The following is a 17,753-nucleotide window of genomic DNA, read 5'->3' on the forward strand; positions in this document are numbered from 1 at the left end:
ATTGTCTTCGGGTCAAATCAGACCGATTCACTACTTTCATCAATCATACATTTTTTGTTTTACAGGCGATTGCGTTCAGGCTTTATGATATCCTTCACAGTAGAGATTTGAACATGTAAAATGGCTGATCACCACTTTCATTGAATTTTGGATGATTTAGACAACTTTGTAACGCCATGGTGTTCCCGATCAAACATGACCGCCATAAAGAAAAGGAATTAGTAACCATCTGGATAAGATTAAACACACAGAACAATTTTACACATTTCCCACTCTTATGTGCCCATCCCCCCACATGGATCACACCTGGCACACGCAATACATGTTCAGTGTCTGTTCTTTGTATATTCACTGCAGTTGTCCCTGTGTACCAGTACTCTGATACAATATGTACAGTTTGAAAGGGTGTGAAATGAAATGTGGTGACTAATGGTTTTGTGTTAATGTAATAGCAGTTAAAACAGGACTGGTCAAATTTCACCGTGAACACCAAAGTAAGGGGGGGGAACGAAGACGGTTAAACAAGAATAGGAACATGAATCCACAAATAATGTAACGATGTATTTGTCATGCTTTCCCCTCACTTTATAATATCATTTAATAAGGAAGGGAAGAAACATGACTACGTTTCTAAAAGTTCTGCTTCTCTCCATACTTCACCCATCTGAATATTTTCCATGCAATCTTGAAAATGACCAGCAGGTGGCGCTGAAGATGACCAACATCTGACAGGTGAGGTGTTTCCCCAGCAGCCAATAGGATTACTCCGTGTTCAACCTGCAGGAGAACAAGGAAGTGATTGTTTTCAGCAGGATCAGAGAGGTCTCACTCTGACTGTTTATTCGGAGCTCAGATCAAAACCTGTTTTTCATAAATACTTTATTTAAGAGTTTTTGAAAACATTTTATTTACAGAAATAAAATAAATAAAACACCTCTTTCCTCCTGGTGCGAAAATATGTATTTTTTGTTGGATTCATTTATTTTTTTAATTATCCAGATGTATTGTTTAAGTGATAAGCAAGATATTACTATTATATCATAGCATGGTATATCATATAATTTGATATAATAATTACATTTTTACCCTATTATATTAATATATATATATAATATATATTACATGTTATATGGGTTTTGATTTTATGCATTGCATTTATTTTATAATCTTTTTTTTCAATGGCTGCTTCTATTTATTCATTTTAATTTCTCTTACTGTGGTTGTGTTTACGTATTCACCATTATACACCAAAATATACTTATTGTATGTGAAAACCATAGACTGTATTATATATAAATGAAAAAATGATAGTGAAAACCTACTGTTAAACAGCTTTTGATTCACTACAGTAACCAGGAAGCGACTGGTTTTATTCCCTCAGAGTGACACATCCTGTCTGTAGTTCTCATCTCTGCAGCTGTAGTTCATTCAGTTCCTCTGTAGTTCCTTCACTTCCTGAACACCTCAGCTCCTCCACGGAGAGTGTTTTCATCCCTTCATCTGCGGACTTCTCTGACCTCATCTCCGGCTTAAAAACCCCTCTGACACCCCGGATCCCTCCCGCTTTAACCCCCGAAACCACAACCCGGAGGTTGGTGCTCCGGACCCGGGAGATAAGAACCCGTTGACCCGGGAAAGAGGAGTTAGCTGCGTGGCTATCAGAGCGTTAACATCGCGGAGAAAGCTCCGGACCAGCGGGCAGAGCAGCACATTATGGCCGCAGGAAGCGTCTCTCAGGCCGGGGAGGAGAAAGGAGGGAGCCGCGGTCAGAGTGACGGTGAGTCCTGGGGAAATGAGAACCGGACGGTGGGCTAAATGTATACGGCCTGTAAGGCTGTCAAACTGGGGTTCTTGGGTGGCTGAATGATAGCTGGACTGGTGTGTTAAAGTAGTTATTATTTAATTAAAACAATGTGTTTTAAATAACAAACAGTTGTGTTTCTCTGTAGCTCTAAGCTCACTAGTAGCTAGCTGAACAAACCCCACGTAGCTGCTTTTAAAGAGGGTTTTTTCATTAAAGTAAAAAGTGATATACCATCTTATGATGTGGAAACATAATCATAGTTTGACTTAGTTTTAATTGAATCTGAATTGGCATGCTACCTGAGCTGGAGGCTAGGCTAACTCCACTGTTTACTGGTGTTTTTAATAGTTTGTGTGAAGCTAACTGAGGCATAAAGTAAAGTTGTGTTGCTGATGCTAATGCTAACACACTGATAACAGCACTATTAAAGGTGAATTAATGTATGCAACATTAACTCTTTGGTCTGGTGAGTGATGCCACTTCTAGCTATATATAGTATTTCCATATTTGAAGTAAATGTTGTGCATTCTGTGTCAGTAAGTGTGAAAGGTCTAGCAGATGGTGACGTGGAGGTTGGGTTAAATATTCAAAGGCTTTATTGTCAACAGAGGTGGGACAAGTACTCGGATTGTGTACTTAAGTAGAAGTGCCAGAGTGTAGGAAAGAAAAGTCCTGCATTCAAAATGTTACTCGAGTAAAAGTAGAAAAGTAATATTATCAAAAGTACCATTTGTAAAAGTAGTCGTTGTGCAGATTGGTCCATTTCAGAATAATATGACATGTTTTATAAGTATTGATCATTACAGTGTTGATTACATTTCACATCGTTCATCCAGATCTGTAAAGTAACTAAAGGTATTAAATAAATGTAGTGGAGTAGAAGTACAAATTAACACACACACACACACACACACACACACACACACACACACACACACACACACACACACACACACACACACACACACACACACACACACACACACACACACACACACACACACACACACACACACACACACTCTATTTCCACACACACACTATTTCCACACACACACACACACACACACACACACACACACACACACACACACACACACACACACACTATTTCAACACACACAGGCGCCCTCTTTTGTGTGTCTTCAGGTTTCTCTACATTCATCCCTTTGTGTTCAGAAGCTTTGTTGCTATATAGAGAAGACTCAGTATTATTTACAGCAGTACAAATATCGTTGGCACTAATTTTCACTGCAAGTCAAAGTGCTATTTAAAAGAAAGAAACCTTTACTTAAGTAGAAATAATGCAAGTAAAAGTAGTCATTGTGCAGTACAATATTCCTGGTCAGCTTTTAATTAAATCTATCTTATAATAACATAACATAACATGTTAACGTATATTATATACATTTAGTCAAACAAGGGAGATCACAGATATCACGTTTTAATTGAAAAGTCTTTAAAAGCGTGCCATATCAAATTTTAAAGTAATCTCTTTGACCTTAACTAAGTGTGTTATCACTTCATTCAGCAGAGTGACGTTTTTCTGTTTCCAGTTATCAGTCTTTGTGCCGAGATTGTTTTAAATATTATCTGCAGGCACGAATACGTAAACATACGAAGTTTACTTTTAATAGATTAATATTATTAAAAGTAAATAGGGGTTTGAAAATGACCTGGGGGGTATACTACGAAGCAGGATTTTCTCTTAGCGGCTAACTTCAGGGGAAACTCGGGCTTTCCGGTCCTACGAAGCTGGTTCTCTTTTTAGCTAGATCTCCATGGTAACTTATGCTGAGCGGCTAACCTGCCCCGGAGCAGGTTAGGTTGCAGGCTAAGAGCTCACTTTAGTAGCACTGCCTGCTGACCAATCAGAGCTCAGTGGGCGGAGTTTAAAGCGATCAAGTCATATTACAGGAGAAAGGAAATACAGAAAAGCTGCCGTCGCAGGAAAGACGGCCGGCAAAAATCACCGACTGTGTGAACGTGAACATTAATAGAATATCACCTCCATCTTCAGAGCAGTCTGACTATTATAACATTAGCGTTAAGAAAGCTTACTTAAATATCGGCCACAACATAAGTAACCGGATCAGAGTACATTAAGTACAGTCCGCGGCATATCACTTCATAATGTGTCATATATCTCCTTATCTGAGTCAGCTGAGCCGTATCTGGCCGTGCAACACTCACAGCGTCACAGACTGGATGCAGAAGTATTATTTTAAGCAACACATTAAGTTGACGAAACACTCGAGTCAAATGTAATTAAAGTCAGATCGTGTCTTAGACGGGCAGTGATATCATAAACCTGTTAATGTACGCATTCAAACACGTGTTCTGTTGCCAGCTGTATTCACCTTGCAGGTGCAGCTCTGTGGCTTTGATCCTGGATCAAGTGTTTAAGTCAAGGATGTTTAAAGTTTAACTTCTTCATATTTGACTAGTATTAACGTTCACTTTTCATTCAGGAAGTATGACGCTGCGCTGTCAGTGCGCTTCTCCATGTTTGTGATTGGTCGAATGCTCCAGATACCACCCCTTTCATGTGAACGCGCACCTAACTAGATAGGACACGGCTGGCTTGAGCGATCCACTTGATAACCAGCGTCGTAGTACAGTTTAGCGAGAGCGCGTTTGTTTTGGATTAGGCCAACCGGCTAACTCAAACATATCCAGGATAGGTTGAACCAGCTTCGTAGTACAGGCCCCAGGAAGAGATGCCTTCTGATAACGTCAACAAAGCTAAATAAATATAACCTTTATCAGCGGTGTGTCTGTTTGCCCTGTAGTTAGCGTAATGACTTCCTCATGCGAGTCACTTTGGGACACTTGAATAAACAGGACAATATGGAGATGGATTACAAACTCTTCCCTGAAAATGATGAGGAAAAAACACCTTTTATATAAAATGACAAGCTGGAACAAAATGTCCTATTTGACTAAACCAGTACATTGCATGTAGCTGACGCTTTGATCCAAAGCGACTTACAGTAAGTAGGTTCGACCAGGAAGACACAACCGTGAAGAAAACAGAATCATAAAGTACATCAGGTTTCATAGAGCTAAAACATTTCAAGTGCTACTCAACTGGCTTTAGATAAACCAGTCCTTTATTAGTATATAAGTGCTCTGTTAGTAATTCTATTGCTCGAAGTGGAGTCGAAAGAGATGAGTTTTCAGTCTGCGCCGGAAGGTGTGTAAGCTATCTGCTGTCCTGATGTCAATGGGGAGCTCATTCCACCATCTTGGAGCCAGGATAGCAAACCCACGTGTTTCTGCTGATGGGAACTTGGGTCCCCTTCGCAGCGATGGTGCAGCGAGTCGTTTGGCTGATGCAGAGCGGAGTGCACCCGCTGGGGTGTACGGTTTAACCATGTTCTGGATGTAGGAAGGGCCAGATCCATTCGCAGCATGGTACGCAAGTACCAGTGTCTTGAAGTGGATTCTAGCAGTTACCGGAAGCCAGTGGAGGGAGCGGAGGAGGGGCGTGGTGTGGGAGAATTTAGGAAGGTTGAAGACCAGACGAGCCGCTGCATTCTGGATGAGCTGCAGAGGTCGGATGGCACATGCAGGTAGACCAGCCAGGAGGGAGTTGCGTCTGCAGCGTATTCAGTTTGAAAGCAGTTAGATTACACCCTCAGTGTTTAGGAGATGGAACAAGGAATGAAGGACACGATCACTATAAAGTAGAAATGTAGAAACGGTTATATACGGCTAAATAAAAATAATATGGAGTTAAAGATGCTGTCAGTTTTTGCTGTAATTTTATATATTATTGATGGAAACAGAGGCGGCTTCTTTGTCTGTTTTTATTCAGTGGGATCTTTATTTCTCTGTCATCTCGCTTTCCTTCTCTTGCGCTGTTTTCTTGTTGTTCTTGTTTTTTATTGTATTTACTCGGGACAGTCTAGCAATCATTAATTCAAAGTTCTGTGTTCCACACAAACTTAAAGACCAATATTAAAAAGGCCTGAAATGGACTCCTTTGTTTACAAAGTGACATCACTATGGAGCATTCGTGCTTCTATTGGCTAGCGCTCCAACACATTGTACTTGATAGGCTAAGGGGCGGGACATCTTTAAGCGGTTGACCAATCACAACAGAGCCGGCCAGCTAACCAATCAGAGCAGACTGGGCTCTGGTTTCAGACAGAGGGTGAAAAGAGGTGCTGCAGCACAGACAGACGCTACATACTGATATACACCTGAACACCAGCAGGAGAGGACTCTTTAAAGTAGAGACACTACATACTGATATACACCTGAACATCAGCAGGAGAGGACTCTTTAAAGTAGAGACACTACATACTGATATACACCTGAACATCAGCAGGAGAGGACTCTTTAAAGTAGAGACACTACATACTGATATACACCTGAACATCAGCAGGAGAGGACTCTTTAAAGTAGAGACACTACATACTGATATACACCTGAACATCAGCAGGAGAGGACTCTTTAAAGGAGAGACACTACATACTGATATACACCTGAACATCAGCTGGAGAGGACTCTTTAAAGTAGAGACACTACATACTGATATACACCTGAACATCAGCTGGAGAGGACTCTTTAAAGTAGAGACGCTACATACTGATATACACCTGAACATCAGCAGGAGAGGACTCTTTAAAGTAGAGACACTACGTACTGATATACACCTGAACATCAGCAGGAGAGGACTCTTTAAAGTAGAGACGCTACATACTGATATACACCTGAACATCAGCAGGAGAGGACTCTTTAAAGTAGAGACACTACATACTGATATACACCTGAACATCAGCAGGAGAGGACTCTTTAAAGTAGAGACGCTACATACTGATATACACCTGAACATCAGCAGGAGAGGACTCTTTAAAGTAGAGACGCTACATACTGATATACACCTGAACATCAGCTGGAGAGGACTCTTTAAAGTAGAGACGCTACATACTGATATACACCTGAACATCAGCAGGAGAGGACTCTTTAAAGTAGAGACACTACGTACTGATATACACCTGAACATCAGCAGGAGAGGACTCTTTAAAGTAGAGACGCTACATACTGATATACACCTGAACATCAGCAGGAGAGGACTCTTTAAAGTAGAGACACTACGTACTGATATACACCTGAACATCAGCAGGAGAGGACTCTTTAAAGTAGAGACGCTACATACTGATATACACCTGAACATCAGCAGGAGAGGACTCTTTAAAGTAGAGACACTACGTACTGATATACACCTGAACATCAGCAGGAGAGGACTCTTTAAAGTAGAGACACTACATACTGATATACACCTGAACATCAGCAGGAGAGGACTCTTTAAAGCAGAGACACTACATACTGATATACACCTGAACATCAGCAGGAGAGGACTCTTTAAAGTAGAGACACTACATACTGAAATACACCTGAACATCAGCAGGAGAGGACTCTTTAAAGTAGAGACACTACATACTGATATACACCTGAACATCAGCAGGAGAGGACTCTTTAAAGTAGAGACACTACATACTGATATACACCTGAACATTAATCTGTCTTTTCTCTGTGTCCCTACAGTGAACAGGAAGTTGAAGTACACCAGTCTAGCGGTGCTGGTGGTCCAGAATGCGTCGCTCATCCTCAGTATCCGGTACGTGCGAACTCTGCCCGGCGACCGATTCTTCACCACGTCGGCGGTGGTGATGGCCGAGGTGTTGAAGGTGATCACCTGTCTGCTCATCATCCTGCTGCAGAAGAAATGTGAGTTTCAAGTGTCAAGTTTCAAGGCTCTTCAAAGGTCAGAGTGCAGATAAAGATATAAGAGTTATACTAACATAATAAATAAAGAAGCAAGCACGCGACGTTCATAAAGTCAAAAATAAGTACAAAGTAGAAAATACAAGTAGCTGCATTATAACAGTAACATATAAAATGGACAAGTCAAATCAAGCAATCTGATTGGTTCTTAGCTGTGATATAATGAGCGTATATCACGGGTAGAATCGTAGATATTTTTCACAACAAGTCGATATCCCTCCGCGTCTGAGAAGCAGCTACAACTGTTACAGCTGTTACATTACGTCCGTTACGAAACTGACTAACTTACAAAGCTCAAGATGGAAACATGTAAGGTTAACTTCGACCTCCGGGGGGTCTTACTATGGAGGAGTGGATTGAGGAGTGCCTATCTCCAGAAAGCACCTAACCGACGACATGCAGAGCTACGTGGAGAGCAGGTAGAGCAACTGGAGAAGTACCATCAAAAGCTTTCTGATGCGGGTCTTGAAACAAAGCAGAGACATGATGACCGTTAGTGGCCACAGGTGCGAAAGCTCTCTCCAGAGCAGCTGGAAGCCGGATCTCAGGGACCGGAGAAAGTGGAGCAATATTCTCGCCACGCCAAGCAACAGCCTAGAACGGGCGTGGGCAAACTAAGGCCCGCTGGCCATATACGGCCCGTTGGGCTTTTTTGGTACAATATTGTCCAAATTATAGTAAAGACCGATCTGCTACTGGCCCGGCCCGTCTGTTACATTTTAAAACTCATAGTGGCCCGAGCCAAAAGGTTTGCCCACCCCTGGCCTAGAACAACCTCAACCTGTACAAGTAACCTCGTTAGCCATGCTGCTGATGCTGGACAGGTTTTCAGTGGCTGCACAATAAACGGCAACATACACATGAATGTAAATAAATAGCCAAATGATGGATCAACGCTCCCCGTCTAATATGTTCGCTAGCTGTTAGTGTTGTTGCATAGCAACCACCTCGCGATGTTTTGTCCAACGGAGGGACTATTTTATTTGGAACATCATTATTTACTAATAAAAACTATATAAATTAGAGTGTGTATTTTTCTTTCATATTGCCACACTTGGTAACCGTTTTATTAAAGCAATAGCTCACTTCGATAGCGTCGGGCCGAACCACGCCCCTCAGCTGTGATGTAATGACCACGGCCTGTCGTGAGCTGTTAAATATACAAGTATGAAATAGCTGCCAGTAACAACAGTAGTACAAAAACAAAGTATTGACTATATAAAACAGTTACTCAAATAAAATGTTGTCCTACTTGTACTTGAGTATTTCTATTTTAAGCTACTATTTTAAATACTTGAGGCTATTTTACTGTACTCCACTTAAAGTAACAACAACAATGTACTGATACTATGCAGTACTCTCGTGATAATATACCGAGTATTTCAATAAGTATTACATAAAGTAAAAGCACTCGGTGACTCTCAAGACAATTTTGAAAAGTACATTTACTCAAGTACTATTTTGTCATACTTGTACTTTAATTGAGTATGTCAATTTTCTGCCCCTTAATACTTCGACTGAAAATATTACACTTTTTACACTTCTATTTACTTTACACTCATAGTTACTAGATACTTTTAAAAATGACTTGCTGATATGATATGATGCAGTACTCTACTTCTAATACACCCAGTATTTGTTAAGTATTGCATAAAGTAAACACACTCTGTGACAGCGGTGACATTTACTTACTTTACTGTACCAAATCATAGCTAATTTAACTAAGAACATTTACTTAGTACTGATCTAAATCTCTCTCTCTCTCTCTCTCTCTCTCTCTCTCTCTCTCTCTCTCTCTCTCTCTCTGTGTGTGTAGGTAATGTGAAGCAGACGACTCTCTTCCTGGTCGACTCCCTGGTGTTTCAGTACAAAGACACTCTGAAGTTGGCCGTCCCCTCGCTTATCTACACGCTGCAGAACAACCTGCAGTACATCGCCATCTCCAACCTGCCCGCCGCCACCTTCCAGGTCTCACTTCAGATCCCTTATCAGTTAACATACAAGGAGATGCTTGCATAACTGCAGAGAGGGCACGAGTACACACATCCTGTACTCAAGTAGAAGTACAGATACTCGTGTTTAAAAATGAGAGAAGTAGAAAGTACAGGTATTTGAGTTCAACATGAGAGAAGTAGAAAGTACAGGTATTTGAGTTCAACATGAGAGAAGTAGAAAGTACAGGTATTTGGGTTCAACATGTGAGAAGTAGAAAGTACAGGTATTTGAGTTCAACATGTAAGAAGTAGAAAGTACAGGTATTTGAGTTCAACATGTAAGAAGTAGAAAGTACAGGTATTTGAGTTCAACATGTGAGAAGTAGAAAGTACAGGTATTTGTATTCAACATGTAAGAAGTAGAAAGTACAGGTATTTGTTCAACATGTAAGAAGTAGAAAGTACAGGTATTTGTATTCAACATGTAAGAAGTAGAAAGTACAGGTATTTGTATTCAACATGTGAGAAGTAGAAAGTACAGGTATTTGAGTTCAACATGTAAGAAGTAGAAAGTACAGGTATTTGTTCAACATGTGAGAAGTAGAAAGTACAGGTATTTGAGTTCAACATGTAAGAAGTAGAAAGTACAGGTATTTGAGTTCAACATGTAAGAAGTAGAAAGTACAGGTATTTGTGTTCAACATGTGAGAAGTAGAAAGTACAGGTATTTGTGTTCAACATGTGAGAAGTAGAAAGTACATGTATTTGAGTTCAACATGTGAGAAGTAGAAAGTACAGGTATTTGTGTTCAACATGTGAGAAGTAGAAAGTACAGGTATTTGTGTTCAACATGTGAGAAGTAGAAAGTACAGGTATTTGAGTTCAACATGTGAGAAGTAGAAAGTACAGGTATTTGTGTTCAACATGTGAGAAGTAGAAAGTACAGGTATTTGGGTTCAACATGAGAGAAGTAGAAAGTACAGGTATTTGGGTTCAACATGTAAGAAGTAGAAAGTACAGGTATTTGAGTTCAACATGTAAGAAGTAGAAAGTACAGGTATTTGAGTTCAACATGTGAGAAGTAGAAAGTACAGGTATTTGTGTTCAACATGTAAGAAGTAGAAAGTACAGGTATTTGAGTTCAACATGTGAGAAGTAGAAAGTACAGGTATTTGAGTTCAACATGTAAGAAGTAGAAAGTACAGGTATTTGAGTTCAACATGTAAGAAGTAGAAAGTACAGGTATTTGGGTTCAACATGTAAGAAGTAGAAAGTACAGGTATTTGAGTTCAACACGTAAGAAGTAGAAAGTACAGGTATTTGAGTTCAACATGTGAGAAGTAGAAAGTACAGGTATTTGAGTTCAACATGTGAGAAGTAGAAAGTACAGGTATTTGAGTTCAACATGTGAGAAGTAGAAAGTACAGGTATTTGAGTTCAACATGTAAGAAGTAGAAAGTACAGGTATTTGAGTTCAACATGTAAGAAGTAGAAAGTACAGGTATTTGAGTTCAACATGTAAGAAGTAGAAAGTACAGGTATTTGTATTCAACATGTAAGAAGTAGAAAGTACAGGTATTTGTTCAACATGTGAGAAGTAGAAAGTACAGGTATTTGAGTTCAACATGTAAGAAGTAGAAAGTACAGGTATTTGAGTTCAACATATAAGAAGTAGAAAGTACAGGTATTTGTATTCAACATGAGAGAAGTAGAAAGTACAGGTATTTGAGTTCAACATGTAAGAAGTAGAAAATACAGGTATTTGGGTTCAACATGTAAGAAGTAGAAAGTACAGGTATTTGTATTCAACATGAGAGAAGTAGAAAGTACAGGTATTTGAGTTCAACATGTAAGAAGTAGAAAGTACAGGTATTTGTGTTCAACATGAGAGAAGTAGAAAGTACAGGTATTTGAGTTCAACATGTGAGAAGTAGAAAGTACAGGTATTTGAGTTCAACATGTAAGAAGTAGAAAGTACAGGTATTTGAGTTCAACATGTAAGAAGTAGAAAGTACAGGTATTTGGGTTCAACATGTAAGAAGTAGAAAGTACAGGTATTTGAGTTCAACACGTAAGAAGTAGAAAGTACAGGTATTTGAGTTCAACACGTAAGAAGTAGAAAGTACAGGTATTTGAGTTCAACACGTGAGAAGTAGAAAGTACAGGTATTTGAGTTCAACATGTAAGAAGTAGAAAGTACAGGTATTTGGGTTCAACATGTGAGAAGTAGAAAGTACAGGTATTTGAGTTCAACACGTAAGAAGTAGAAAGTACAGGTATTTGAGTTCAACATGTGAGAAGTAGAAAGTACAGGTATTTGGGTTCAACATGAGAGAAGTAAAAAGTCGTCAGAAAAATAAGTAGTGGAGTAAAGTACCGATACCGGAAAAATGTACTTAAGTAGGGTAACAAAGTATTTGTACTACACTACTTCCCACCTCTGGATAACTGCACCTGTTGTACATCAGGGTTAATCCTTCACGCCCTCCTTGGACACCAACACGACAACACATGTTCCTGTTTTACTGTTACCCGAACCCATCTTTGAACCGCTTCTCTTCTCCCATGCTGCATAACTCCGGCTCACACGCCGAGCGTTAACACGAGGCTCTCTCTCCAGGTGACGTACCAGCTGAAGATCCTCACCACGGCTCTGTTCAGCGTCATGATGCTCAGGAAGTCTCTCTCCAGAGTCCAGTGGGTTTCTCTGCTGCTGCTGTTCGCCGGGGTCGCCGTCGTGCAGGTACGCCCCTCACCTGTAGACGCCTGACTCATCTCTAATGTTGACCACTTAAGTTTTACTTAGGGGTGTACGTGCACATAACAATCTATTGCCTGAGACTGTATTGCCAAGACGACGCTGTAGCTATTTAAACATATGACAAGAAAAGCCTTAAAAAACACTTAAAAGCTTGATTTCATTTTCTTTTGGGCAGTTTTGCTGGAAAAATACCTAAACTATACATTTTAAAATAGTTGTTGCAGCTTTTAATAATTGAATGATTTCTGTTTTAAAGACGTAATTCTGAGGAACATCAGTTTTCCTGCAGCGTTTCATAGTTCATCCACATGTTGTCGTGCTTTGTATCGACGTGCTTCTCGCCTGGCTCCATTGTCACGCGTTACGTTTTTCAATACCGACCGCCTTACGGCCCTCATCCCTACACACGGCGGCGGGCGTGTCTGAAGCTCGACCAACAACCGATCACCTGAATCTCCTGCCCCTGACTCACAAGCAGCGGTTTGATTGGCTAGAGCAGTGTTTTTCAAAGTGGGGGCCCCGACCCCCCGGGGGGCCGCCAGGGGGGCGCCAAGGTGGTCACTCAAAGTTTTTTTTTTTTAAGTTTGATTTTTTTTAACATTGTCCTTTGATGCCAATCTTTTCATATTTTTGTTTTTGAATCACACGACCGCCCTTCAAGCCAATCAGAATCGAGCTGCCGCTACTGAGAGTGAAAATCTGCTCAGCTTTTGGAGCAAGCGAGAGCGAGTGAAGGTTTCGCTCTGCAGCGGGATGAGAGCACGGATGTAGCAAATGTCGCAGAATTGCTTGCATGCATCAGATTTATTTCAGAAGACGACTTTGTTGAGGAAATATTATTTTGCAAAGCCTTGGAAGGTAGGACCACAGGAAGAGACATTTTCCAAGTTTTAGATGAGTCCATCATCTCAAACGGACTTGACTGGTCTCGTTGTGTGGGTGTGTGCTCAGACGGGGCAGCGGGGCTGTGACAGGCAAAGAAAGCGACAGCTTCGATCAGGCAGAAGGCCCCAAATGTAGTGGCACTGCATGCTCCATCGCGAGGTACTTGTACACATCATTTAAAAACAGGGGGGTCCCCGCCAGAGGGTAATGCTATATGGGGTCCTTGGCATGGCAACGTTTGGGAACCCCTAGAGCTTGTACTGGCATATGATTATATTGGCTGACGCTTCCGTCGAAGCTTCAAAAGTTGAACATTGCTCAACTTTTGAAGCGAGCAAAGCTACGTTTCTCTCCCACAATGCAGTTCGGCGAAGCGTGACGTCACCCCCATTCAAAGTGAATGGGCAGAAGCTATTGTGTAGGGGCCGCTACTAAACAACCTCTGAAATGAACCAATCAGAATCGAGTATTCAACTAAGCCGTGTAATAAGAGCTGATTAATGACCGATCCTTGGTGTATTCCCCCCCCAGGTGCAGCAGGAGGGGAAGAAGGAGGAGGCGGTGTCGGACGGCACCAACCAGAACTACACCATGGGCCTGGTTGCCGTGGTGATCAGCTGCTTGTCGTCGGGATTCGCCGGCGTCTACTTTGAGAAGATCCTGAAGGGCACCTCGGCGTCCGTGTGGATGAGGAACGTCCAACTGGGCTTGTTCGGCATCACGCTCGGCATGCTGGGACTTTGGTGGAACGACGGAGACGCCATCGCCGAGCGCGGCTTCTTTTTCGGCTACACGGGCATGGTGTGGTGCGTCATCTTCAACCAGGCGTTCGGAGGGCTGCTGGTTGCCGTGGTGGTGAAATACGCCGACAACATCCTGAAGGGTTTCGCCACGTCCTTCTCCATCATCGTCTCCACGGTGACGTCCATCTACCTGTTCGGTTTCCACGTGGACCTGCTCTTCACGGTGGGGGCGGGGCTTGTGATCGGAGCCGTCTACATGTACAGCCTCCCCAAAGCGGCGCCCAGCTCCTCGTCCCCTTCCACCGCCTCGTCCCCTTCCTCCTCCTCTTCCCCTTCCTCGGCGTCTTCAGCGTTGAACGGAGGCGTCGAGATGGAGGCGTTTCTGCCAAAGTCAGTGCTGGTGAAGTGACTCCGTCTGTCTGTTTCCTCCTAACTCTCTGGAACTTTCTCTGAGTTCTCTCTAACTTTATCGCCTCCTCCTGGTCTTTTGCTGACCTCCTCCTGACCCCTAACCTCCTCCTGACTTCCTCCTCTCCTCCATGTGAAGGACAGTTAGTTAAAAGGACTCGACAAATGAGAGAACTCCTTCCCGATCTCCTGCTCAGCTTCTCCTAACTCTCTGGAACTTTCTCTGAGTTTCTAACCTCCTTTTGACCTCTGACCTCCTCCTGACTTCCTCCTGACCTCCTCTGGACTTTAGGACAACCTGGCCGCAGTCAAATATAATACAAAAATACATCCTTTGTCTTTTCCTTCAATGGAAGATGTCATGATGTGAAGGGGGGTTAGTTAAAAGGACTCGACGAATGAGAGTTTACACACTTCCTCCTAAACTTTTTTTAAAGAGTTTTCTCTAACTTTAAAACCTCCTCCTGGCCTCCTTTTGACCTCCTCTTGACCTCCTTTTGACCTCCTCTTGACCTCCCACCTCCTCATGACTTCCCCCCCCTTCTTGTGACCTCCTCTGGACTTTAGGACATCCGGGCACGACGTAGCCGGCTAACCTTCATGTGGATATAACGACTAAAAAGGAGAATAATTACACATGCAGAAAGTTACATTAATTTACTGTTATGTTTCCAAAGTGTGCTAAAAACTCACGTTATTGTATGATAATAATAATAATGTATATAACGCTCTTTAAAATACGTCTCGAGGTGCTTCACGTCGAGGGGACACACATCACAAACCGAAGAACCATTTGAATATAGGTGTACGATAAATAAAACAAGGTGCAACTAATTCACGTTTGCTGCTGCAAGGAATTGTGGGACAGCATTATCTCCTTTCCTTTAGCAAAGGATGGTCCGGTATCTCCTTTGCTTAAGGAGACGAGAAGGGGAAGTAAAGGAAGCTCCAAACAGCTTAATGATCTGAGGTCAGTTAGAAGCTTTTTATATGGAGGGAATATTGACCGACTATCTCCTGGATTCATCTCACGCTGATGTCTCCTAGATTTCATGACTTTTCCCTGACCTCCTTTCCTTCTTCCTCCTCGCCTCCTCCTGAGCTCAGCCTCTTAAAAAAAACTGACATTTGTGGAGAACAAACTCTTCATCCTCCTCCTCCTCCTCCTTTTCAAAACCTCCTGTCTGCGGCTTTTCATCTCCTGAACTCTAAACAAAGACATCCTCCTCGCCTCCTTTTTCCTCTTGCTGTGTGGTGCAGAGGAGAGACTTTGCTTTCCTGCTTCCTCTGCTGAAGCCCCTTCTAACTCTTGATGATGAAGAGGAGGAGGAAGAGGAGGGAAACTCCTTAAAACGTCTTCTGCTCTTCCTCCCTAAAACCCTAACGTCTCTCTCCTCTCTCCTCCCCCTCCAACCTCAGAGATAAAGCGCGAGGCGTCGAGTCTCCTCCCCTCGCCGTCTCCATCACAGACTAAAGCACAACAGATGGAGCATGATGATGATGAGGAGGAGGATGAAGACCACCTGTCTGTCTGTCTGTTTCCTCTCTGCCTTAAAACTCTTGACTTTACTAACTGAATGAAACGAGGAGAAGCCTTACGGGATATATGTCTGATCCTCTGTCTTCACTGAGCAGCCGCAAATATACAATATTATCATCGTTTTTTATTTGCAATTAAGGATTTATTTTTGCTAATTGATCTCAGATTTGTATACAAATTATTATTGTATTTTTGTATTAAAAAAATGGTGTTAAATAAGATAGAAAAATATCCCACAGTCCAACATTTGATTTAGTCCATTTTATTTTTATTCTTTCAGGTTATTTATAGATTTTTTTCTTCTAATTTAGTTATTTTTGTTAACCGTCTCACGACGAGGACAACGCATGGTATTAAGGTTTCTCAAAATATGTGAAAAAAGTCTCGTCAAAAACTGAGATATTTAGGTAAAAAATGCAAAACGACGAAAAAATCTACAAATAAAAGTAGAATTAAAATATTGACATTTCTTCCAAACACGTCCAAAACTCGTAAATAAAATCAATAGTGATGAATAAATAAAACTCTGACACAAGAGAGTGTGCACATGTATTTATTTCGTTGACAAATCAAAGTTTTTCAAAATATGCCAAAAACGTACGATTTTGTTGTTGTTGTTGCGAAATAGTGAACAAGTCAAAAACGGAGATATAAGGTATAAAAGCCAAACAAAGATCCCCACTTCCAAAGCTCACATAAATAAAACCCTCAAAATATCTGACACAAGAAACATCTTCACACACTTCCTAGCCTACTTGGCGCTGGAAATAAAAGGATTTCTGTGTCAACATTTCTCACAGGATTTGAATATGAAAGCATCTTCAGACCTTATTTCCTCTGTCACACTCTCCCGATGCTCCGTTCGGAGAGTACAAACACCCCATAAGGATTTCACGAGACATTTCTGACTTCCTGTTCTCGCTTCAGAGCTGATTTCATCTCCTAAAAGTCTACTATTCGGAGAGAAAAGTGCCAAAAAACCCTATAATGTTTCAAATGAAAGCGGCTGCCTTATCTCGCCTTCAAAAAGACACGTCATTTATATTCGACACTCGGAAGGAGAGACCTGATTTCATCTCCTTAGGAATCTACTATTCGGAGAGAAAAGAGTCCCAAAAACCCCCTGAAAACGTTTTGAATGGAAGTCGCTCTGCTCAGTTGAAGACAGGTCAGAGGTCGCGCCCCTCTTGCTGTCGGCGTCGCTCTGAGACCGTTTTGTTTTCGGTGCCTTTTTGTATTCATCTGTACAGAAAAGCCATACGATTGTTAGCCGTGCAGTTCTCTCTCAAACCGCCGGATCTAAGAAACTCTCCGTGTTTCTCTTCACTTGAAAAGGACTCGAAGCGTCTCCTCGAATCAGCCGCTGTCTTTTTATACAAAGGAATGAATGGTAATAGCGACGGCTCTCGCGTTGGGCGTCCTGAATGTGTCCGTCGAGCTGCTTCCTGTTGTTCACGTTCACTTTGGGAGGAACAGGTTTCGTGTGTTTTGTCTTAGGATATAGAGAACCGCAGTGACGCGTCCTAAAACCCGGAAGTAAAGTCCTTCCGGTTCCTTCGTCAACAACGCAATGCAATCTCTCCATAGGGTTTAGGAAACATCTGGAACTAAGGTCTGTGGTTGAAACACATTGAAGAGACGGGTCAGGTTCTGTTCAGCCGGATAATCTCCACGTGTCTGCCCTACTTTTATCATTTCCTAATCATAAATCTCGTCGCCAGAAGCAAAATGCTAACGTTATGCTAAAAAGGAGCTACAGCAGGGTCGCTGCTTCAACGTCACGCCAACGAAGCGTTAGTTTGAGCACTCTGCAGGAGGCAGGGACTTGCTTTCAAGCAGAACAGAAAACTAACTCAGAGGAGTGTTTCACGTGTTCGGCGTA

General features: G+C 41.8%; 1 protein-coding gene across 1 annotated transcript; it reads left to right on the plus strand.

Annotated features, from left to right (window-relative positions):
• Positions 1-1,452: 1,452 nt before the first annotated feature.
• On the plus strand, positions 1,453-16,037 carry LOC117448848 (UDP-galactose translocator-like). Its single transcript, XM_034086131.2, has 6 exons — positions 1,453-1,777; positions 7,361-7,543; positions 9,417-9,568; positions 12,155-12,277; positions 13,712-14,313; positions 15,751-16,037. Exons 1-6 carry the CDS (start codon positions 1,714-1,716, stop codon positions 15,803-15,805), a joined length of 1,179 nt encoding a protein of 392 aa, XP_033942022.1. The 5' UTR covers positions 1,453-1,713; the 3' UTR covers positions 15,806-16,037.
• Positions 16,038-17,753: the final 1,716 nt, after the last annotated feature.

This window comes from Pseudochaenichthys georgianus, chromosome 7, assembly GCF_902827115.2.
Source record: "Pseudochaenichthys georgianus chromosome 7, fPseGeo1.2, whole genome shotgun sequence".
In the NCBI taxonomy this organism is placed as follows: domain Eukaryota; kingdom Metazoa; phylum Chordata; class Actinopteri; order Perciformes; family Channichthyidae; genus Pseudochaenichthys; species Pseudochaenichthys georgianus.

Coding starts and splice junctions, on each gene's coding strand:
- LOC117448848 (XM_034086131.2), top strand. CDS start 1,714: ATGGCCGCAGGAAGCGTCTCTCAGGCCGGGGAGGAGAAAGGAGGGAGC. Junction 1,778..7,360: donor GAGCCGCGGTCAGAGTGACG/GTGAGTCCTGGG, acceptor GTGTCCCTACAG/TGAACAGGAAGTTGAAGTAC. Junction 7,544..9,416: donor CATCCTGCTGCAGAAGAAAT/GTGAGTTTCAAG, acceptor CTGTGTGTGTAG/GTAATGTGAAGCAGACGACT.